This window comes from Sparassis crispa (assembly GCF_003851025.1).
Source record: "Sparassis crispa DNA, contig_000011F, whole genome shotgun sequence".
Classification (NCBI taxonomy): domain Eukaryota; kingdom Fungi; phylum Basidiomycota; class Agaricomycetes; order Polyporales; family Sparassidaceae; genus Sparassis; species Sparassis crispa.
In genome coordinates, this window is record NW_020939757.1 from 52977 (window position 1) to 76814 (window position 23838).

Genomic DNA, 23838 nt, shown 5'->3' on the forward strand with positions numbered 1-23838 from the left:
AAAATCGAATTGGCGGAAGATGTTCGACCCCTTGTTCATGCATAGGGGCGAGGTTGTTGTGTATGGTACTACCAATATTACTTAGATCGCATCGCATTGCGTAGCTTACTGTATATCCATTTTATTTAACATTGGGACTCAAGCACTTGACATGTCTCTGCACACAGACCTGGGGTGTTATAGCCAATACACCGTGTCTCACGGTCTCATAACAACCGGAAACCATGGGTGCCTAGAGGCGCTAGGAAGCCTAGCACCTTGCTCTGTTGGACTCAAATAGCACCCAATATATATTCATTCCTGGCAACTGCACAACGTGAAGGTTCCTCGGACAAGACAGCAGGGAAGCATACGTGAGGATCAAAGCTAACAATAACAATGAGGCTAGATGAATGAGGATACCAGCTCCGAATTTCCTGAACATCCGGCGAACCTTGATACCTGGACCACTGCAAAATCCACATCCTCTACTCCACCTCCTCTGGCACGGATGGGAGAACAGAACCAAGTCCAGAGTCCACCATGCGACGCATAGAGCGGGTCTCCATACTGCGTGTATGGGTGGATGGTGTTTTCCGTGCCCGCTTAGGCCGCTCTCCGAGAAAAGAGTTGCAAGACTTGCCTTTGCTTTCTCTAGACCCAACCGAAACAGAATTTCGTACAGGAGCGAATGAGGCGAATTGATTATCGACCTTGTCTGTTACCCATTCATAAGCGCTATCCTTGAGAACGACCGTAAACGCGCCCTTAATCAGTCGGTGAGTCGACAAAGTTGCGCGGGGGACGAGTGAGTCGGCCGCCGGGGCAACAGGCGACAAGTCCTCAGGGTCCGATTCCTCTAGTTGTAGGTTCATAATTCTTCTGCGCCGTCGTAGCGGAGCCGGCTGAGGCGTTTCGGGTTGGGCTTTCCGGAGTTTGAGAGCGGCCATGTCGACAGTCTTGTAATGCTCATGGCAAAGCTCCATGAGCTTCTCGAGAAGGCTGCTGAGCCCACCCTTGACGGACAATATGAAAGGTACTCTGCCGATCTCTATCTGCTGGAGTTTTTCGTGCCCACCCAGGTCGTAGCCATCGACACGGGACCACTGATCATAGGTATCAGCGATATGTTTCTGCAGTGAATCGTCTGTACGGAGACTGTGCCGGTACCATTTCAGGGCCAGCCAGTTCACGACGTGCATAAACGATTCCAGATCGTCCGAGACTTCGTAGCGTTTTCTCGGGAATTGAAGTAGTAATGCTGACATGAATTGCCACGTTCCCTGGGAGAGCAGCGTCAGCCCATACCAGACACTACTCAGTATAGTCAAACTCACGGAACGCGTCTTCTGGGTAGGCCCGCTATCCAACTCGTCCTCATATTTGCAGAGGTCCCAGTCATTCAAAAACCCTTTGATAAGCCTTTCACCAACCCCGTGATACCCTGGATCATCGGGATCTTCATCGGCCAAGATATTGCCAATGCTCACATCTCGATGTAGTACATGAGCCTTCTCCCAAGCTTGACAGTGAGCTATAAGGCAAAGGATGAGCATATATACACATAGATTAACCTTCAACGTACCATCAAGTGCGCAATAAATTACCCCAATCATCTCCTCAGAGTCTTCGTGGTCGTCCAATGGACGACCAACTTCCTTCACCACCAGCCGGTAATGGATCCGACCAAGCAACGATCCACCGAACTCTTGCGTGCGCGTCCGCTGTAGATGGTCGCTAGTTTGGCCGACGTCACCACCACACAGAAGAGTCGCAATGTTCGAGACATCATGCTTGTACAGACGTTCGTATACCTCGCGCTCCGGATGTATCTTCGACGAGTCGGGCCGCCATGTATCCTTTAGGAATGCCAGTCTTCCCGTTTCCATGTCGTAGGCCACATATCCTCGTGTAGCACGGCCCGTAGGTGAGTGCGCCGCAAATCGTGGGCGACCGATGAGGAAATATCGTACAGGCTCCGACGTGGACGTGTTATCAGGGTGAAGAGAGGAATTGGAAGCCTCTGAGGGAAGCGCGGCGCTATCATCGAGGGATGCAGAGTCAGAAGGAGACTGGGGAGTAGAATTGGAAGTGGGCATGGATTGGCCAGCAGATCTAGCATCCTTGCGCAGGGCCTCACTATCCACGAGGTCCTTCGCATAAAATGCGACTTTGTATATAGGCCACTTTGGCGACATCGCTTCGGCCAGACATTGCTGGTGGTAATCGTTCAGCCTGCCCCTGCAACTAGCCATGAGCGAGACCTCCGCCGGTGTAGCAGCAACAACAGTCGGATCATATCCAAGCTGAGCATGCGACATGTGTCCCACTCTGTAGATGAACGTCTGCAATGTGCCATCCGTCACGTAATTGAATGGCTCCGACACAATCGCCCCGACCCGGTCCCACCGCACCAGGCGCGCAGAATATCTGTAGACATACACCATAAAGCAGAATTCCCGGTGCTGGGCAAGGAGAACCTTCGACGCGTAATCCGCAATTTGACCCATCGCATTGACACTCCGGACAGGTGATTTCTTCTCGGGTTTCAGAAACTCGAACGCTGACAATGTATGATCAATCTTGAGCTCGATTGGGATGCACAGGCGCTGCCAGCAGACCCTGGCCAGATGTTTATGTCGATCCTTCGCGCACTTGCTCCCCTCGACATCTGCAGCAGTGAGCTCGTAGTCCCTAACCGCTTCCGGAGTATTTCGATAGATTGACACATCCGGTCGCACTACAGAACTGGGGCCCATCAGTTTCGCCCCGTCTTCGGTCTTATCACCCCAGTCTGCCGTGTCCCGCGCGATGAGACGGTTGGCCCTGAACTTGTTTAACACTAAGTTCACAGCTTCGCACTGAATATATACTCAGTGGATCTGTTGAACATGAAAAGGGGAAGTGCTCACGAAACCAGGATACATTAGTGATTCCTTTGTAATCTGGTCCACGTCTTTGAATTTACTCTTCCACTTGCCCGTTTCTTTCCTAGGCAGAGTCCAATTCCGTCCGGGAACGAACTCGTCCATAAATTTCTCTACCGGGATCTCGAAGACGCGTTCCGCCATCTCGTCGCCAAGAGCCAACCTCAATGCCAACACTGTATCCTGCTTGGCGGAGAATTGTTGCCGACTGGAAGGTTTACCACTACGGGGGGTCGACTTGATCTCCGGGACGTCCTGCGCTGAGGGTTCAGGTCGGAGAGGAGGGGTAGTGGGCGGTGGTCCAGGTTCGTCGGCTGCAGCAGCCTTAGAATTCGAGGGAGTAGCCTTAGAATTCGAGGGAGTAGCCTTAGAATTCGACGCAGTAGCCTTAGAATTCGACGCAGTAGCCTTAGAATTCGATACAGTAGCCTGTCGAGATTCTCGCTGTGAACGATAACGAGGCATTGAGGAAAGGAGGAACGTACGGTTCGAAATGAGGATGCGGCCTATATATCGCCGACACCTGAGGCCACGCAGGATTCTCCATTGTTCTCAGCCTCTGAGGCCATCAGAGTCAAAAGTCCCAATATGCTCACCTCAATGTAACGGCCTAATCCGGTTTGATGAATGAACAGCCGCACAGCCACTTCCTGAAAAGTAAAATGACTGGTTCTCCCTAGGGTTCAATATTGAACTTGAGGCCGCCACTGGCGTTGAGTCGAACATGCACGTGACCGCGGCAGCAATTTGAAGTTCGCTACAAAGTCTGTTGTGCGTTTGAATCGAACTCCATGCAAATATTTACAGAGACTAGAATTACGTGGGGACCCACTCGAGCACGAACTTGGGTGTTTTGCTGCACTATGATGCCTGCAGCGCCAGTGATTTCGCACGTCTCCGCTCAAGCGAGATGACACAGTGAGTCATCTGGAGATTTTTTGGGAACATCCGTATAAATGCCTTAGAGATCGACATTTTTTTAAAAGTTTTCTCACACGATTGTTCCGACTTCCTGCAGCAAACCAGATCTAGTTTGAGTTCGGCTTGGTGGGCCTCCTCGAGTACTATTGTTACTCCGGTAATGCAATTGTGATTGCATCTCCGCTACCTACCCTCAAATCAAGGCCAATTTGCCTCAAACTTCTTCACACTGAATATACAACGTCTGAAGCACCTTCTGCGGCACTTTCGATTTCTTCTCCTCATATTGCGCGATCACAAGACCAAACGCAGACTCCTTTGCGTGCAAGTGTGCTGAATCTGTCACGTCTGAATGCAAGTCACCCCTTCCAAGCCCCGCCGGAGTTGTATATTCAAGTTGCACGGACAAGACATTTGGGGTTACGGACATCTATTCTCTGTTTTTTTTTCAGATATTCGGCGCAGCAGAACACAAAATTGCGCGACTAGGCAATCTAGGCCTGTTGCAAAACGATACTACCCCGGGCTTGGCCCCCATCGACATCTTCCAGTTCATCTGAAGGGCCCACTTGATGCACAAGGACAATGCCAGCAAACGAGAAATCGATAGGCGTTCTCGCGCTCGGCATTATCGTCCAAATGACAAGACCACCTCAGCCAAAGCGGCACTGCGGCAGCAGTCAGAAAGACAACGGGAAAATATGAGCCCGGCTACACAACCTCTTTACACTCCGGCTGCGACGACGTGTATCTACTACATATTTCACTACCCCCGAAACCCATCGAGTTTGCGTGAAATATACAGCTGCTCGGACACTATCGCAGAAGAAACACGATCGGAGACAGGCAGATCGGGCGCGGACAGCGATCACAGATCTGGGTCAAACACTGGCAGATTGGTAACACGACCCGCAATCCGCTACAGCTTAGCTCGCCGACTCAGTCATGGACCGTGCCCCTAGGGTTACTACACTCGGCATTACATTCATTTTTAATCCCGTATTGGCATCCTGCTCCATATCATTCTGGATCCACTTCATGTCACTTCACTTCGTCGGCGCTTCAATGCTCCATCACCGACTCAGCAGCACATCACACATTACACGATACACTGCGCAATCACTTATAATCGGTACAGTAACACGTTCGTTCCGCCTCTGCAGGTAAAATCGAATTGGCGGAAGATGTTCAACCCCTTCCTTGTTCATGCATAGGGCGAGGTTGTTGTGTATGGTACTACCAATATTACTTAGATCGCATCGCATTGCGTAGCTTATTGTATATCCATTTTATTTAACATTGGGACTCAAGCGCTTGACATGTCTGTGCCTAGGGTACTATAGCCAATACACAGCGTCTCACTGTCTTATCAGCGGGAAACCATGGATGCTTAGAGGCGCTTGGAAGCATAGCACGTTGTTGCTGTTGGACTGAGATAGCATCGACATATATTCACTCCTGGCAACTACAGAAGGTTCCTTAGACAAAACAGCAGGGAGGCATACATGGCAATCAAAGCTAACAATAACAATGAGGCTAAGCGAACGAGGATACCAGCTCCGAACTTCCTGAATGTCCGGCGAACCTTGACACCTGGACCACCGCAAAACCCACAGCCCCTACTCCACCTCCTCTGGCACCGATTCCAGAACAGAACCAGCTCCAGAGTCCACCGTGCGACGCATAGAGCGGGTCTCTATCCAACAGAGACAGAATTTCGTACAGGACCGAATGAGGCGAATTGATTCTCGATCTTGTCTGTCACCCATTCATAAGCACTGTCCTCGAGAACGTCTGCAAAGGCGTCCATAATCAGTCGGTGAGTCGACAAAGTTGCGCGGGGGACCTTTGAGTCACCCGCCGTGCGCTTATCAGCCACCGGTGTAACAGGGGACGAGTCCTCAAGGTCCGATTCCTCTAGTTGTAGCCTGAGGTTAAAGATTCTTTTGCGTCGTTGTCGCGGAACCGGCTGAGGCGTTTCGGGTTGGGTTTTCCGGAGTCTGAGAGCGGCCATATCGACAGTCTTGTAATGTTCATGGCAAAGCTCCATGAGCTTCTCGAGAAGGCTGCTGAGCCCACCCTTGACGGACAACATAAAAGGCACTTCGCCGATCCGTATCTGTTGGAGTTTTTGGTGCCCACCCACATCGTAGCCATCAAAAAGGGACCGCTTATTGTAAGTATCAGCGATATGTTGCTGCAGCGTTGTTGTTAGACGGAGACGGTGCCGATACCATTTCAGGGCCAGCCAGTTCACGACGTGCATAAACGACTCCAGATCATCCGAAACTTCGTGGCGCTTTTTCGGGAATTGAAGTAGTAATGCTGACATGAATTGCCACGTTCCCTAGGGGAGTGATGTTAGCCCGCACACGACACTCTGCAATAAAGTCAAACCCACTGAACGCGTCTTCTGGGGAGTCCCGCCGCTATCCAACTCGTCCTCATATTTGCAGAGGTCCAAGTCATTCAAAAACCCTTTGATAGACCCTGGACCAACCCCATACCCTGGATCATCGGGATCCTCATCGGCCAAGATATTGCCAATGCTCACATCTCGATGCAGTACACGAGCCTTCTCCCAAGCCTGACAGCGAGCTGCAAGGCAGAAGATGAGAATATATACACATAGATTGATGTTCAACGTACCATCAAGCGCACAATAAATTACCCGAATCATCTCCTCACAGTCTTTGTGGTCGTCGAATGGACGACCAACTTCCTTCACGACCAGCCGGTAATGGATCCGACCTAGAAGCGATCCGCCGGACTCTTGCGTGCGCGTCCGCTGTGGCTTGTTTCTAGTTGAGCCGACGTCGCCACCACACAGAAGAGTCGCGATGTTCGAGACATCATGCTTGTACAGACGTTCATATACCTCACGCTCCGGGTGTGTCTTCGACGAGTTGGGCCGCCACGTATCCTTCAAGAACACCAGCCTTCCCGTTTCCATGTCGTACGCCATATATCTCCGTGTAGCACGGCCTGTAGGCGAACGGGCCGCAAATTGCGGGCGTCCGATTAGGAAATGCCGTACAGGTTTCGCTATGGTCATGTCATCAGAGCTAAGAGGGGTATTGGAAGCAGGGAGGACCTCTGAAGCAGGCATAGAGTTGTCATTAACAGATGCGGAGCAGGAGAAAGAGGGTGAATCGGAATCGGACCCAGATGCTGAATCGGCAGTAGACCTAGCAGCCTTGCGCAGGGCCTCGCTGTCGACAAGGTCCTTCGCATAGACTGTGACTTTGTGTATATGGCAATTTGGTGACATCACTTCGTCGAGACATTGCTTGTGGTAGTCGTTCAGCTTGTCCCTGCAACTAGTCATGAGCTTTACCTCCGCGGGCGTAGCAGCAACTACAGTCGGGTCATATCCAAGCTCAGCATCCGACATGTGGCCCACTCTGTAGAAAAAAGTCTGCAATGCGCGACCCTTCACGTAGCTGAATGGCTCGGACACAATCGCCCCAACACGGTCCCACCGCACCAGGCGCGCAAGAGATTTGAAGATATAGACCATAAGACAGAATTCGCGGTGCTGGGCAAGGAGAATCCTCGAGACGTAATCCGCGATTTGTTCCATGGTGTCCTCGCTTCGAACGGGCGAATTTTTCTCGGGTTCCAGAAACTCGAACGCTGACAATGTATGATCGATCTTGAGTTCGATTGGTACGCACAGATGCTGCCACGAGACCCTTGCCAATTGTCTTTTCCGATGCTTTGAGCAAAGGAACCCCTCGAGCTCTGCATTACTGAGCACATAGTCTCTAGCCGCCTCGGGAGTATTTTGATAAATTGATATGCTGGGCCGTACCTTGGAGCTGTGGCCCATCAATTTGGCCATGCCCTCGGTCTTATCAGGCCAGTCTGCAGTGTCGCACGCAATGAGAGGCCTGCAATTGGCTTTGCCTAAGATGAAGTTCACAGTTTCACACTGAATATATAGTCAGCGAATCTGTAAATCAGGAACAGAGGAAACGCTCACGAAATCAGGGTAGATTTCTGCCTCCTTTTTCTTCGATTTCACTGCCTTAAATTTACCCTTCCACTTGCCAGTATCTTTCTTGGAGAAGGTCAGATGAGGCCCAGGAACGAACTCGTTCATAAACGCCTTGACCGGGATCTCGAAGACGCGTCCGACTCCAGCCATCTCCTTGCCAAGAGCGTCCCTCAGTTCCAGCGCTTTATCTTGCTTGGTGGCGAATGTTTGCGACCTGGAAGATTTAATACGGCAGGGCTAAGGGGCAAGCTTTGTTTCGGGATTTGCGCGATGCGAACTGAGGCCTGAGGGTTCAACGTTCAATATTGAACCGCCACAGGTGGCGTTGAGTCGAACACACACGTGACCGCAGCACCATCATTCCGGGGCTAACTTGAAAACTACAAGGAGATCTACTCAAACGCTAGCTCGAGTGTTCTAAACTATAGCCCGCAGCACAAGGGATTTTGCACGCATAAATGCATTACAGGTGTTTAGTTTTCTCACATGTTCAAGCTTGGACCTCCTGCCGCGGGCCGGATCTGGTTTGAGGTCTTGTCGGACATTAACCCGGCCGTCAGTTGGCAAGGAACCGAACATCACGCACTGTTTGGCCCCCACTGGCATCTTCCGGTTCGTCCGAAGTGTCCGCTTGAGGCACAAGGCTAACTGAGAGAATTGCCAGCTAAATCCAGAAATGTTATTCTACTTTCTACGGCCCTATGCACGTACGTATCCACTGCAAAGACAACGAAAAAATACGACTCCACCTACACAGCCTCTTTACACCCCGGCTGCGGCGATGCGTATCCACCACTTACTTCGCTGCCCTATCCTTTGCGTTTGCGCACGGACGCTGATCGCAGAGGGAACACGATCGGAGACGGGCAGATCGGGCGCGGACAGCGATCACCAGATCGAGGGTTGGCGCAGGATCGTTTGCACGACGGGCAAAGGCCTCGGACAATCTGTCGATGGAGGCGGATTGCAGAGACAGAATTGTATAACGAACAGCAAATGTCCATCGCGCTGCACGGGTGTGGACAAACGTTTAACGTTCAACTGTGCAGCGACTGGTAGCTGAGTCACCTGGGGGACAGGTTTGACTATCCCCGAATCACCTTTCGTGTGTGGCAAGTAGCCTGTGGCGCCGCGGAACGTATACTTTGGGGGTCCATGGATGCTTTTGAGACAATGTTAATTATCTCACACGCATCGCCCGTCATGCATCATGTCGGGCGCTCACACGACTCGCCGATTCGCACACCCCTTTTCGTAGACCCGTAAATTACACACAAACTACAACACGATCACAAACAAACAACAGTACCACGGCAGAGACAGATACAGAGACAGAGGCGGGCAGCATAACGCAGGGTCTAACGTAAAATCTAGCATATAAAAAATCAAGCAGAACAGAAGATGTAGGATGCGGATGCGGATAATCGCGGACGGGAAGACGGGGTACGCCAGAGAGTCGTCGGCGGCGGCGGTTGGCAGGATTCGGAGCGGGGGGCGGGGGTATGGTCATATAAGGTATACAATCCCGTAAAATCATCTCATATCATATCTCGTCACTCGTCGCGTTCGGTCCGGGTGAGACTATCGGCGCTCAGCCCAGCTCACATGAGCTTCGACGCGCGGAGGTGCTCGCGGACGACCATATCCCGCACTGCACGCATCCGAAACAGGTCAAAAAAAAGGTATTAGACACCCTCAGACACGCACCGCTCGCGATGATCCCGCCCGTCGTCGTCGAGTCCTACGCAGCGTGTCAGCGCGACACTCAAGCTTCAAGAGGGGGGGGAACCCGGAGAAGACGCTCACCGTCACGCTCGTGCAGAACCCATAAAACTTGCGCGGCACAGGCGAGTACTCCCGGTGGATCGCCATGAACTTGCTCCTAAAGTCTGCAACGAAACCGCACTCATCAGCAGCGCACTCGGGGGAGAAACAGAAAGGGGCCCGGCCCCGGCGATACGAGAGATGAGCAGCGCGCATGGGATGCATACGAAACTGCGATGGACACTGCCGCTTCCCGACCGCATGCGGGCTCGGTGGGCCAGAAGGGGGAACGAAGCGGGCGAACGTCGCCGGGCGATAACTTCGAGACCTCTACAGATCCGCGAGAGATGGGGCTGGCTGCACGCAAAAAACGCGATCGACAGCAACCCCGCACGGTCGTTCACCCGGCGTGCCCAAAGGGAACAGAAAAAACCCAAACAGCACACACACACACACACACACACACCAAATAAAGAAAACGAACGCAAAAACGCACACTTCTCAACCACGTCCCGCTCGTTCGCGCGCTCCCCAAAATTGCGCACATACTTGGCGAGGCGCACGCCCGCAGCGAGCTTCGCGGCGAGGATGTCGCACTTGTTCAGGAAGAGCACCAGGTCCACGCGCGCCAGCAGCTTGTTCGCGCACACCGCCTTCCACAGCAGCACCGAGTCCTCCTGCACGCCGCATCCGCAATTAGTATATCAGCAAGGGAGGGGGGGGACGCACGAGGCGGTTGACGCTCCGGTCCTCGGCGAGCACCTGGTCGAAGCACGAGATGGGCGCGAGGAAGATGATCGCTGCCCGCCGGCGGTGGATCAGCAAGCGCACACGCGCGCACACGGGGGGGGGGGGCGGCTTACCATGGACTGCAGCGCACGCGGGGGGTCAGCAACCGCGAATACAACGAGGACGTGAGAGCGGGCACGCACCGTCGTCGAAGAACGGGACCCAGGTCTCTGCGCGGGAGAAGACGCGTCAGGTTGCGGTGCGGGGAGGGAAGGAGGAGGGGGAAAACACTCACGGCGCTGCACCGAGGAAAATAGGAGCGTGATGATCAGCATTGCGCAAGTGAGAACGGCGCGCGAGCGGGGGCTCGACGCGATCGGGCCCGCGGACACTATGTGCTCACCTGCGAACGCGAGCCGCCGACGTCGATGATCCGCCACTGCGTCCCGCTCTCCGAGCCGGCCTCCATCTCGAAGCGGTACTCGGACACGCCGACGGTCTTCAGCCGCGCCTTGAGCACGTCGTCTGCACGGTCCGTCAGCGCGCAGGGCATCGCAGGCGGGCGAACACGCACCGTCCGAGGGGAGGTACCGCGGAGCGGTGATGCGCTCCAGGTCGTCCAGGAAGCTGCAGCCGTCAGCACGCAGCGTCCGCGCCAGAAGCACAGAGAGAGACTCACAACCCCGGGCCGTCCTCGACGCGGATCCGCCTCCGTCTGAGGATCTCTCTCAGGACGGGGTCTCGCCAGAGCGCGAGCAGGTCCCCGGCGCAGGCGTGCAGCGCGGCCTGGGCGGCGTCGGCCTCGCCGCCCGCGCCGCGCTCCCGCTCCTTCTGCTTCCCGTTCCCGAGGAAGGGCTCGGGGCCGCTGACGCCGCGCATGGCGCGCTTGAGTGCGCTGCCCGGGCGGACGAAGATCTCGTCGGAGAGGGCGCGGGGGCGCGGGGTGTCCGGCGGGGAGAGCGCGGCGACGAGGAGGGCCTCGACGTGGCGGAGCGGGGCGAGGCGGGCGAGGAGGGCGGCAAGGTGTGGGGGCAGCAGGGACGGGGGCGGCGATGGGGGGTCGTCGTGGGCGTGTGCGTATATCGAGGGCTCGTGCGCGGAGAAGGAGTAGGAGGGCTCGGAGGAGGCGTCGGAGAGGTCCAAGGCGATGGCGGCGGGGGAGACGGACGGCGATGCGTGGGGGTGTCGGTGGTGGTGGTGAGAGGGAAGGTCGGCGGGGCGAAGGTCGAGGAGAGCGTCCTGGATGAGGTTGACGCTGCGGACGAGGTTGAGCTGGACGACGGCGCGCCAGAGGACACGCTCGGCGCGGAAGGCGCTGGGGGTGTACAGTCGCTGGAACTGGCGCAGGGTCGTGCTCTTGCCCGACTCGGACTGGCCCAGCAGCAGCAGCCGCACCACGCGCGCCTTCCGGTGTGCGACGCGCTCCTGCCGGATCGACTCGTCGATGGCCGCGCTCACCCGCCGCGCCTCCGCCTCCTGCGCCAGGCGGAACGCTTGCTCCGCAGGGGTCTCGTCAGCCGGAGGGCGCAGCACAGCCTCGAGGGGATCGGGGGGCTCGCGCGTCGGCATCGCAGGGAACGGCAGGTAGTATCGCTGATGGGAGGAGGGAGAGTGTGAAGAGCAGAGATGGGAGCAGCACGCGGGTACTTCTGCGGAGCGCGAAATGAGGAGACTCAGAGTCTGCGTCAAAGTGCTCGACTGTTAACTGCCTCTGCCAGCCCCAGCCGCCCGGCCCGCCGCCCACCCGCGCCCCGCTCGGCTCCGTCTTCCCACTCGCCACCTCGCCCGCCGTGCAGTGCGCCCACTGCGGACGGCGAGCCCGAGTGCCCGCGCAACGCAGCACGCCAGGCACGCCAGGGGCAGCCATCATGTGCCTGATCTGCCCATCAGCTTCGCAACTTTGCCATCGCCTCGTGTCTCCGACGCCACGAGCCTCTCTGCTCCTCGCTTTCATCTCGGCCATCGTTCACCGCGTGACGCAGCAGTCACCGCGCTTCTCCACGCCGATTCTCAGGCTGAGCGCTGAAGCTGAAGACGCGCTCCCTTATGGAGCTGCGGTTATGCACAACGTGGACGTGCATGCGTCACTGTCTGACGTGTACCTATCGCCCAAGCTCCCACTCCCACCCTCCGCGTCGTCCCTAGGCGGTGTCTGCCAATCGCCCATCGCGGCCGCAATAGTGCCCATAATCCCTAACGAGAACGCGGGGTCTGCACATGTCTCGCTCGACCGCATCTCACGTATGTACATCTACCCCCGCAATCCTGCACCCTCTACAGGTTCGCGCAGCGTGGACACACCTGCATGTGCGTCCCCACCGAACTGGAAGATTGCGTTCGCTTCCATTGTCCTCCCTGCGCACCTGCCAATCCCCCCCAGCTGCGATCCGATATGCTTCGGGCCTCTGCACAGCTCCACGACCCGCGGCGGATTTGGGCCATTGTACCCTGTCTGATTGGCTACCGATATCTATCGCCGCGCTCGACGTTCCTCATGTGCGCATCCCCAGCGTCTGTGCTGCAGGCCATTTCTTCCTCTCCAGCAAACTGGAGATGCCCGGACTTGCTTGCCTGCCCTCCTCGTGCGACATGCACCCCCTCGCGGGCCCACCACGCACTTTTGCCAACCTCACAAATATTGACATGCGGCGCTCTGGTTCCCTGATGCACCCTCCGTACGGTGACTAGCACCTTTTCGTGCCCCTCCCCTCGAGTCGCCGACGCCCACAGCTCGACTCGCGTCTTCTGGCTACAGATATCCCCGCGCTCGACGTTCGTGTGTCGTCCCCAGCGTCTGCGGGCTGTTCGTTCCTCTCCCGCTGACGCCGGTAACTTGGGCCTGCCTTTCTCGAACGCCCCGGACGTGCTTGCCTGTTCCCTCGTACGACATGAAGCCCAAGTACTGTGATATGCACCTTTGCAATCTCATGTTGAGATGCGGCGCTCTGGATGACGATCCCTGGAGATATGCACCCTCCGTACGGTGACGAGTACTTATTTGCGCCTCCCGGCCCCCACCGCTCGACTCGCGTCTTCTGGCTACAGATATCGCCGCGCTCGACGCTTATGTGCGCGTCGCCAGCGTCTGCGGGCTGTCCGTTCCTCTCCAGCAGGCTGGGCCCTGCCTCGGACGCCCGGACGTGCTCGCCTTTTCTCTCGTCGTACGACATGTAATCTCGGGCCTTCGCGGGCCTTCTTGGCTTAAGTGCTATGCCTTTTTGCAACCTCACGTTGAGGTGCGGCGCTCTGGATGATGATCCCGGGAGGTATGCACCCTCCGTACGGTGACGAGAACTTTTTTCTTGCCTCCTCACCCAGTCGCCGGCGCAGCTTTCGTCTGCTGCCGTCCCCGCTTGTCCCACGAGCCCGATTTTGGGGTACCGGCGTCAGCGTGTTCGCCCACGTCCACCTGCATCCTGAGCTGAACCCCTTACAGTACTTCGTCTAGGCTCTTGAAATACATCGGCATACCGGAGTCCGACGCAGACGCTTCCGGATATACTGCCGTTTATCTCTCTCCTCTGCTATGCCTAGCGCACGGTGCGTCTGCGTCGTGGCTCCTCGGACACTGCAGCGGGGAAACCCACCCGCTATTGGTACCGCGGTCACGTGCAAGTTCGACTCAACGCCACCAGTCAGTGGCATCTCCAAGTTCGATGTTGAACGCCTCGGTTCGCATCGTGTGAGCCCCGAAACGAAGCCAGCTACCCTGTTATATTAAACCTTCCAGGTTGCAGCAATTCGCCGCCAAGCAAGCACCCGAACTGAGATGGCTGGACGCGTCTTCGAGATCCCGGTCGAGAAATTTATGGACGAGTTCATTCCTGGACCTAATCTCACCTCGTCTAAGAGAGAGAGGGGCAAGTGGAAGAGTAAATTCAGAGATCTGGAACTGATTACGAAGGAATCACAAATGTACCCTGGTTTCGTGAGCATTTTTCCCATTTTTTCGTGTGTGATCTACGGATTCACAGAGTATATGTGCAAGTGCGCAGCTGTGAACTTGGTGTTGGGCAAGGTCGAGGGCAACCGTCTCGTCGCGCGCGACACGGCAGACTGGGGTGACAAGACCGAAAATGGGGCGAAACTGATGGGCCTCGGTTCTGTGGCGCGACCAAGCGTGTCGATCTATCCAAATCCGCCCGACGCGGTTAGGGACTACGAGCTCACCGCCGTGGATGTCGAGGGGAGCAAGTGCGCGAAGGCTCGACATAGACATCTGGCCAGGGTCTGCTGGCAGCGCCTGTGCATCCCAATCGAGCTCAAGACTGATCACACGTTGTCAGCGTTCGAGTTTCTGAAACCCGAGAAGGAATCGCCTGTCCGGAGCGAGAAAGCGATGGGCCGAGTTGCGGATTGCGCATCGAAGATTCTCCTTGCCCAGCACCGGGAATTCTGCCTTGTGGTCTATGTCTTCAAATCTCTTGTGCGGTTGGTGCGGTGGGACCGGGTCGGGGCGATCGTGTCGGAGCCATTCAATTACGTGACGGGTGGCACATTGCAGACGTTCATCTACAGAGTGGGCCACATGTCGGATGCTGAACTCGGATATGATCCAACTGTTGTTGCTGCTATGCCGGCGGAGATTCAGCTCATGGAGAACTGCAGAGGAAGGTTGAACGACCACCACAAGCAGTGTCTGGACGAGGCAATGTCGCCAAAGTGGCCTATATACAAGGTCGCATTTTATGTCAAGGACCTCGTGGATAGTGAGGCCCTGCGCAAGGATGCTAGATCTGCAGGCCAATCAGTGCCCACTTCCAATTCTACTCCTCATGCATCCCTCGATGATGGCACCACGCTTCCCATAGATGCTTCCAATCCCTCTCTTCACTCGGATGACACGTCCATATCGGAGCCTGTACGATATTTCCTCATCGGTCGCCCACGATTTGCGGCGCACTCACCTACGGGCCGTGCTACACGAGGATATGTGGCCTACGACATGGAAACAGAGAGGTTGGCGTTCTTGAAGGACACGTGGCGGCCCGACTCGTCGAAGATACATCCGGAACGTGAGGTATACGAACGTCTGTACAAGCATGACGTCTCGCACATTGCGACTCTTCTGTGTGGTGGTGACGTCGGTCCAACTTCCGATGAACCCCAACGGACCTGCACCCAAGAATTCGACGAGTCGAAGTCGCTGCTGGGTCGGATCCATTATCGCGTGGTAGTGAAGGAAGTTGGCCGTCCTTTGGATGATCACGAAAACTCTCGGGAGATGCTTTATGTGATCTTCGACGCCCTCACAGGTACGTTATGGTGCTGACTTGCATGTGCATGTCCTCACTCTCACCTTCCAGCTCACCGTGAAGCCTGGGAGCGCGCGGAGGTACTACATCGTGACATCAGCATTGGCAACATTCTGATCGACGAAGACCCTGACAATCCAGGTTACCACGGTGCTGTCCCCAAGGTCATCAAGGGGTTTCTGAACGACTGGGACCTCTGCAAGTACAAGGATGAGTTGGATAGTGAGCCTACCCAGAAGTCGCGTTCGGCGAGTTTGACCATATTGGGCAGTGTCGTGCACGGGCTAACATCATTCCTCTAGGGAACGTGGCAATTCATGTCAGCATTACTACTTCAATTCCCGAGAAAACGCTACGAAGTTTCGGACGATCTGGAGTCGTTTATGCACGTTGTGAACTGGCTGGCCCTGAAATGGTACCGGCACCGTCTCCGTGCAGGAATAACGCTGCAGCAACATACGGCTGATACTTATGATCACTGGGCCCGTGTTGATGGCTACGATCTGGGTGGGCACGAAAAACTCCAACAGATACGGATCGGCGAAGTACCTTTTATATTGTCCGTCAAGGGTGGGCTCAGCAGCCTTCTCGAGAAGCTCATGGAGCTTTGCCATGAGCATTACAAGACTATCGATATGGTCGCTTTGAAGCTCGGAAGGGCCGAATCTGAAGAGCCCGAGGAAGATCTACCCGAGCTACTGGATGAAACATTTGCCATACATCCAGCGCAGTTGCGACGGATGGTCGCTGTACTTGCCGGACCAGAGACCGGCAGAGACCCGGCACGTGACTTCCATACTACCCAGGTTCCTCGACCAACTTTGTCGAGTCACAGTCTGATCATGGATGCTTTTGCCGAAGTTCTCTCTGGCGAACGTCATCAATGGCGGCAAGACAAAGTCGAGAACCGTTCACTCGGTGCTACGTGACGCTCATTGTCTGTTGGGACTAGAGAATGTGTCGGCAAGTCTCGCAGCGTCGTTCCAGGAGAGCAGCTACGGGCAAAGCCATACTCCAAAACGCAGGTGACACGTCGTTTGGTGGCTCGCTCGGTGCGTGCCATGGATTCCGGGGTTGGTTCTCAACCACATCTGGCGTCAGTCACTGCGTTTTTGCCCTTATGTCTGGGTGCAAGATACCCCCATGGATACGTGGTATAACTAGGACCTGGACTACGCTGCATAGTTCTGCATATCAACCCCCAAGCTGGGTTACCAAGCTTCAAGTGTATCTTTCACTGTGCGATCCCCTGTAGTGAACAAGGTGATACGTTGGCTATGCCGCGCAGCACGTAGTCACTAGCAGTCTAGAAGCTACAGCATACACTTCCTAGGCTACAAGAAATATCAAACTTCAGCTATATTGGTGATGCTCCATGGCTACCATCAACAACACCCGTCTATTACATTATATACTAATAGTAGATACTCCTGATGCGCTCACATCCCCTACTGCATACCTAATCACACCTGCAACAGAATAGACTTTGCATGTCGATCTTCCGATGGGGTTTGCGACGCAGTCTGTTTCTCACATACCTGTCACGAGAGGTGTCAATGGAGCATCCCAACTTTGGACAAACACAAGAATTGTAGAGCACATCGCATGTTTAGCCATGACCCGAGAGACCAAGAGCATGCAGAGACTATGTCATGCAGATAGAAGGCAACGCAGCACTCCTCGCTCTTAAGGTGACGGCGACGGCACGCCAGAAATATGTTTAGACAGCGGTCAACGGGCCAGTGAATCTGTGGATGGAAGGGCGCGGAACCAGCACGTAGTGTACGCCAGGTGAACTTGACCTTGGACACGATGATGCGCTTGGGCCGATGGAGGCCTGAACTTAGCACTAGTTATATGTACGTCAAGCTTGAAATCGCTACGTGGAATAGCCAATGTAGCTGGTGCAAGGTACACCAGAAAGCCTGTATAGAAAGGAGCACAGTGATGTAGTATAGCTCACGTAGCAGATGGTCGTAGATAAGTGAGATCGTGCACCAAATGCGATGCATAAGCTATGTGGGCTAGCACACATCTTTCACATCAAGATTTATGACATAGCAGTGGGGGTCACAGCTATGTTCGCTATCTGCCCTACTCCGCCTATCTTCACATTGCGATTTCGGCTACCCATCAAACTATGTATTCTATCTGGCGTAGCCTATTCGTAGCAGACCCCCTACTAGAACGGCGAAAACACAGTGAGTGCTAGAGGAGTAAAGGTGGTGGGCTTCTCGACGGTCTAGTTCGCAGGACGTTCAGGCTTCGGAGATGCTACATATATCCTCGTATGTGTAATCCACTAACGATCTAAGCTCATGCCGGTACCAAACGTTGTACTTTTGCCTCTTGGTTGTGATCGTGACTGCGCACTGCGCGGGTGCCAGACGTGATCATATATAGGATTGAAGGTCTGACATGGATTTCTCGTTTCGGGCGGGTACGGGGTCTGTTCGTGTCCTAGTGAAGGCCCCGTTAGCCCCAATCGCTGCGTCGCGGCCGGGTGGTATATGCCATGGCCATTCGGTCACTTCCGCGGAACTACATATCTCAGGCCCCAGCAGTCAAGCTTGTTCGACGTTATGCGGGTCCGATGTTCTGTACGGTGGCCGATTGCGGACCCTGTGATAGTGGCCAGTGTGGCTGGGCCGGATTTATGTGGCCAAGACTTCAGCCTGAGAACGGCCAGCACGGCGAATATCCTGTGTTCGCGTCCTAATTGTGTGTGAGTTTGATACACGGGTTTGTCTGACAAACTTTCGACCATTGCCAGCGCGATCAGGATGACTGATACGACTCGGACAGCTTGGAATTCGGCGATGCAGACGTAACTTCGAAGGAAGCGGATGCGTGTCTTCGGTTTGTGGGCACTCTCATCTACAAATTCTACAGATTCACTGACCGTGCAGCGATGAATTCAGTGTTTAAAAGGTCAAAGACAAGCGTGCCCGAGTCGTCACACACTACGCCGCAGATTGGTTTGGTGCTCCAAGGCCTTCGCATGCGCAGTTATCACTTGAGGTAATCAGGCCCAGGTCTTCTCAACGACTCTTGCTACTGCTACGTTTGCACTCATCACTCTGGCCGGCAGCGGGAGAAACTCGGTCGGGTAGCTGTGATGGGACGGTGAAATCTGCTAGGCTTTTACTCGAGGGCAGGAATTCGCAAAGATACATCGAAGCAAACTCGCTACTGCAGTTCCACAAGCCCGATTCGCAGAACCCCAGTCGCTGCGTCTCATATTCTTACTCAGGTGGGGAAGGTGAGAGCTAGCTTCGCGACTAGTACGCATAACGAATACATTTTTCACCACGTGTGGAATCAGGTGCTACACGTACCGCTCATGTCTTATATCTCTGGAAGTCTCGCGCCCGCTCTCCATTCCACTGGCACTCGGAGCCATCCTCGTCAAACCCAGTGCCCTTTTCGCACGCTCAATTCGCTGCGATCTCTGCCGCTCGATTAATATCACCGCCACTGCGAGTTCCGAGTCCTCTCGGATGATTTAGTGGTTCACCAGCTGTGTTGGAGGGACAGCGTCGCCCTGCGCATGCGATCCAACCACATCCTTTGCGCGCAGCGGGCGCCAGGCTAGGCAGTGCGCAGTTTGAGATGCCGCAGCCGTGCGCCTCCCCTCGAAAGACTCTGCAATGTACAAGGTGCCTTTACTCCGCGCCCGTGGAGTTTCAGTCGGTGGGGGTTGCGCTGCGCGTCTGCTCGCTTCAGATCTCCGCCATAAGTGGAGTTTGGTCCGCCCCGTGTAACGTGGACCTCCGACCGGAGTCCACAGGATTCTTCGCGCGCAAGCTCCAACGTGCAGCTGCGCCGCGCCGCGTCGCAAGTACTCCATAGTCACCAGCCATGTCAATGATCCTGGTATCCCTCAGGTGAATCTGTTCGGTATTCGCTTCGTGTTCGCGCTCTTGCAGATCTGCGCTGGTGAGGCTGCGACAGGGTTCGTGGCATGCTGCGCTCCGCACTGAGAAGACGCGACCGACCGAGCGTCTACAGAACTAGGAGGCGCGTCGCGAGAGCTGTGCTCCGGTCGTGATGATCAACGGAGGTAGCCCACCCGACTCTCGGTGCCTCGGGTTATCTCCGAGTCTGCCTCTGCATTCCTCAAATATGCAGCCCGGTGCTCGCATATCAGACACCTCCCCTTCTCCACCTCAACCCCTCACGCCAACCACTAAAAAAGCCCTGAGCCATGACCGCGAGGATGCCCCAGGAACCGCCGCCTGTCCTAACATATGACGCACACCGCGGCACGTACGATGCACCCCCGACCTGGACACCTCCGCAGGGCCCGTCCCGCTCCTCATCCGCATATGGCGCGCGCTCGCCGTCCGAGAAGTCCAGCCCAAACTCTGCACCATCCCCTTCTCCCTCAGCGGTGGACGCGCCATCGTCATTCTCGCGTCCCGCCCCGAGCACGATCGCGTACGCGCCCTTCCGCATCACCGCACACGAGGGCTTCAGCGTGAACCTTGGCCACGGATTTCCCGTGCTGCCCCCGCCCGACTCGCCGTTTGCGGACCACGATGTTGTGCAGAACGACTGGGCGCGCTTCCTCACTGACATCAAGCGCGCGGGCTCGCTCGACGGCGTCCCAGTTCACATGAGGAACGGCCCCGTCGGCGAACTGCTGGATCAATGGAACCGCGTACGTCCCAGCCTTATCTCTCGTGAATGCTCGCGCTCACCGCCTTTGGGGAATAGTATTTCTTCCACCCGCGTCGCATGCACGTCGTACTCGCGCTGGGGAACACCGCGTACACCGGGCGGGACCCAGTTCCAGCGGACACTGTCGAACGACAACATCTACAACAACGCCAATCGCAATCAAGCTTCGGCGGACGGGGACAGCAGTCAGCGTACGACGACGACTCGAGCGACTCCGACGGCGGCGGGCGGTTTGGCGGAGGGCGCCCGCGCCTGCTTGGCGGGATCGTCGGCGGGATCTTGGGCGGCGGCCGTGACCGCCGGGACGCGCGCAGGCGACGCAGGAGGGAGCGCGGCGGGCTTATCTCCGGCCTAGTGGGTTTAGGTGCGAGTGCGATCACGGGAGCCGTGCAGAATGCTACCGCGAGCAGGGGTGGGGGTGTGAGCGCGAGCGCGAGCGGTCAGGCAATTCCTGGGACGGAGGATAAGTGGAGGATCGTTATTTCGTACCGGCCGTGATACTTGCTGGAGAGGGGTTCGGATATGCATATATGGTGCTATATAGGATCGGTGCCAAGTGCGTTCATGCTTGTTTTATATATTCTAGCTGTGACTTTGTGGTCCCTCTCGGAAGATATCTGCTCGTGCAAGCCTCACGAAGCATTCGATCATTGCCAGGATATCAGCAGAGAGTGCGGTTCCACGCAGCAGAAAGACGAACTCACCAAAGTTATCCATAAACCGAGTACTCGAGTGGGACATAGGGTCACAAGTCCACGGTTCAGCGGACATGTTCGAATCGAGTTTGAAACTTAGCGTTTTATATGTTGTCTGTGTCATTCCAGTCGACAAGCCGTATAACGACTCTGGTATGAATTCAAGAAACATCTACTCTAGCCTGCTCTAAAACAACCACGGGCCTACTATCAAAGTACGTATCAGCGACACGCCTAACAAGACACAAGGAGGGACGCGGTATAGCGACAAAGAGAAGACGCACCTCGCCCCTTGACAACCTCGGGTCCGATCTGTAGGCAGCTCTGGTGGATGAGGTTGAGCGCCTTGACGGCGTCGCGGCCGTCGATGACACATGAGATGTTGATCTCGTTCGCGCCCTGGGAGATCATCTCGATGTTCACACTGCCCTGTCCGAGCGTTGTGAACATGCGCCCCGCAATCCCCACCATGTGCCGCATCTTTTTCCCCACAAGCGAAAGAATCGCCATGTCGCGGCTGACCGTGACCTGCAGCACAAATCAGCATTTCCCGCAGAAACAGACAACGAAGGTGCTAGGATGGTAGGAAGGGAGTAAACAAAAGGGAGCGCGACACGCACCGACCCGCTCTTCCGGAGCTCGCGCACGACGCGGTCGAGGACCTTCTTGTCCCACGCGTCCTCGATCGCCATGCTGACGTGCACCTCGCTCGTGCTGATCAGGTCCACGACGACGCCGTGCCGGTCGAGCGTGCCGAAGATCCCCGCGAGGAACCCGTGCGACACGCTCTTCCGGTTCGAGCTGACGTTCAGCACCACGATCCGCTCCTTGATCGTTACCGCCGTCGGGAGCTTGCGCTCGTACGAGCTACCCAGAGCCCGCACGAGCGCCTCGGGGGCCGTGTCGGGGAAGGAAGGCCCGTCGAGGTCTGCGTCCGGGTGGATCACGGTGCCTCCGCCGTGAGGGTTCTCGACATTTTTTATGCGTATTGGGATCTTCCGCCGGATGACCTGCGCGTCACGTCAGCTGCAGTTCGACTTCCAGTTCCCGAAACGCACCTGCTCCATCGTGAACGGGTGCACGACCTCGCTGCCGTAGTACGTCAGCTCCGCAGCTTCCTCCGGGGAAATGATCGGGATAAGACGCGCCGTTGGCACCTTGCGTGGGTCTGCGGTGAAGATCCCGTCCACCTCCTTCCAGATCTGCAGCTCGGACGCGCCGAGGCCCACCGCGAGCAGCGCGGAGAGTAAATCTGTGTATCCCCGGCCGACCTGCCGCAGTAGGGAACCCGGGACAGGGCCGAAGAAACCTTCAGAAAAAGGTTACACTACGCCCTTGTCCCGAAATAAAATAAAGACGTGCCGGTGACTACGGGTATACGGTTGCCGCACTGTCTAATGCGCTCGCCGACTGCCTCCGCAACGCGGTCATAGAAGTCCTGGCCGAGCGTCTCGGTTTGAGAGGACGCCTCGCCCTCTTCTGGGAGGGGAACGATGTGCTCGAGGCTCACGTACTCGGCGTCGATGCCCTGAAAGGAAATAGTGAGAATGCACAATGGTGACGTGATTATGGCACTCACTCGATCCCGCAAAATGGCGGTCATCATCTTGCACGCTAACCGCTCGCCGAAACCGACTATATTGTCCTTGGATCTCGGGGAGACTTCATCGATGACCTGAGTGTGTGAGTTGACGAACCGCACCAGTGTGATGCAATGAAATAACGTACCTGCGTCGCAAACAAGAATGACGCCAGCCCATCGCAGTCCCGCTCGATCTCTGCCTCCAGCTCGTGCAAGATCTCCTGGTCGCGGATGGACGATCGTGCGGCGACGAGATGCTCCGTGCGGATGATGTCCACCGTGTGGCTGAATACGGGACGGAACGATGGGATGGACAACGAGCCAAACGCAGACGTCGAGCCCGAACGCGGGGACGACGCGCTGCGCTGCCTTGGACTGTCCGGGGGCGACTGCACACGCGCGAGCTGCGTGAAGAGCATACCGGGTGTGACGCTCCCTGGCGTCTCCGTTGAGTGATTCGGGCGCTGCAGTGCCTCGCTCGAGGCACGCAAGAGGAGGTTCGTCGTTCCGAGGGCCTTAGTGGACCCCGAGCGGGCGGAACAGACGATGGCGACCTTGTGCTGGTCCACGTACTCCCTGCACACGCGTAAAAAAACAGAGAATCGCGAGTTATGCCAGTTGTGTGCGAACGCAGGCGCGGCGATGTACGAACGAGACTATGTCTTCAGCGATTTTGACGGCGAATTTGCCAACGCTCGTCCCGCCGAACTTTTGCACGAGCCATTTGGCCGCTGGATCGATCGTATTTTGGTGCATGTTGGGGGGCGTAGAAGGCGAACTTTCTGAGGACAGCGAGTTGGGCGACGATGAGGGGGAGGAGGACGAAGGAGAAGAGTCGGACATGATGAAAGTCTTGGTCAAAATGATGTGAGAAGGCTCGGTCAAAGTCCATATAACTAAGCCAGGAAATGACTCACTCTAGGCCAGATGAGACCACCTGGAATATTTTTTGCTTGACGGTAAATCTGACGTTCTTGCGTGGATTCTGCAGCGGCACGCAGTGGGAACTCCGATGAGTCCGTCACTAAGAAGTCTGTCGTCGAAGTCTAAAAATCGCAGAACGTGGCTATTGGGAATCGCTGCCGCCTAGCTGCACAGAATGCAATGATACTTTATCGGAAAGTTCTAATGATACAGGGGGCACATGCAGTGGAGGAATAGGAATTTTTGTCGCCGTTTTACACGTTCGTAGCGAAGACCGGCAGTGAGATCAGATCTTGTGTCTTGGAGGTTACATATGCCGACCTTGTTAGCTTATTATAAGTGAGTAAGGGGATCCAAGGACGGTTTACCAGGGTTAGAA

At 55.8% G+C, this 23838-nt stretch overlaps 7 protein-coding genes across 7 annotated transcripts; 3 read left to right on the plus strand and 4 right to left on the minus strand.

Annotated features, from left to right (window-relative positions):
- Positions 1-467: 467 nt before the first annotated feature.
- SCP_1100160 (hypothetical protein) lies at positions 468-7977 on the minus strand (the record flags this gene model as incomplete). The annotated part of the gene is made up of 9 exons (XM_027762453.1): positions 468-1262; positions 1317-1513; positions 1565-2840; positions 2892-3335; positions 3392-3412; positions 5551-6174; positions 6229-6425; positions 6477-7761; positions 7813-7977. 9 exons carry the CDS (start codon positions 7975-7977, stop codon positions 468-470), a joined length of 5004 nt encoding a protein of 1667 aa, XP_027618254.1.
- Positions 7978-9428: 1451 nt separating this feature from the next.
- SCP_1100170 (hypothetical protein) lies at positions 9429-10655 on the minus strand (the record flags this gene model as incomplete). Its single annotated transcript, XM_027762454.1, has 8 exons — positions 9429-9478; positions 9535-9568; positions 9634-9716; positions 10088-10268; positions 10321-10391; positions 10455-10460; positions 10524-10550; positions 10616-10655. The coding sequence occupies 8 exons, from the start codon at positions 10653-10655 to the stop codon at positions 9429-9431; spliced, it is 492 nt and encodes a 163-aa protein (XP_027618255.1).
- A 56-nt stretch (positions 10656-10711) lies between these two features.
- Positions 10712-11889, minus strand: SCP_1100180 (predicted protein; the record flags this gene model as incomplete). Its single annotated transcript, XM_027762455.1, has 3 exons — positions 10712-10845; positions 10895-10947; positions 11000-11889. 3 exons carry the CDS (start codon positions 11887-11889, stop codon positions 10712-10714), a joined length of 1077 nt encoding a protein of 358 aa, XP_027618256.1.
- A 299-nt stretch (positions 11890-12188) lies between these two features.
- SCP_1100190 (hypothetical protein) lies at positions 12189-12776 on the plus strand (the record flags this gene model as incomplete). Its single annotated transcript, XM_027762456.1, has 1 exon — positions 12189-12776. One exon carries the CDS (start codon positions 12189-12191, stop codon positions 12774-12776), a length of 588 nt encoding a protein of 195 aa, XP_027618257.1.
- A 1313-nt stretch (positions 12777-14089) lies between these two features.
- SCP_1100200 (predicted protein) lies at positions 14090-16504 on the plus strand (the record flags this gene model as incomplete). The annotated part of the gene is made up of 4 exons (XM_027762457.1): positions 14090-14248; positions 14309-15575; positions 15627-15823; positions 15878-16504. 4 exons carry the CDS (start codon positions 14090-14092, stop codon positions 16502-16504), a joined length of 2250 nt encoding a protein of 749 aa, XP_027618258.1.
- A 3278-nt stretch (positions 16505-19782) lies between these two features.
- On the plus strand, positions 19783-20756 carry SCP_1100210 (hypothetical protein; the record flags this gene model as incomplete). The annotated part of the gene is made up of 2 exons (XM_027762458.1): positions 19783-20238; positions 20295-20756. The coding sequence occupies 2 exons, from the start codon at positions 19783-19785 to the stop codon at positions 20754-20756; spliced, it is 918 nt and encodes a 305-aa protein (XP_027618259.1).
- Positions 20757-21140: 384 nt separating this feature from the next.
- On the minus strand, positions 21141-23378 carry SCP_1100220 (Probable aspartokinase; the record flags this gene model as incomplete). Its single annotated transcript, XM_027762459.1, has 8 exons — positions 21141-21160; positions 21238-21481; positions 21574-21963; positions 22012-22262; positions 22316-22481; positions 22533-22628; positions 22682-23111; positions 23188-23378. The coding sequence occupies 8 exons, from the start codon at positions 23376-23378 to the stop codon at positions 21141-21143; spliced, it is 1788 nt and encodes a 595-aa protein (XP_027618260.1).
- Positions 23379-23838: the final 460 nt, after the last annotated feature.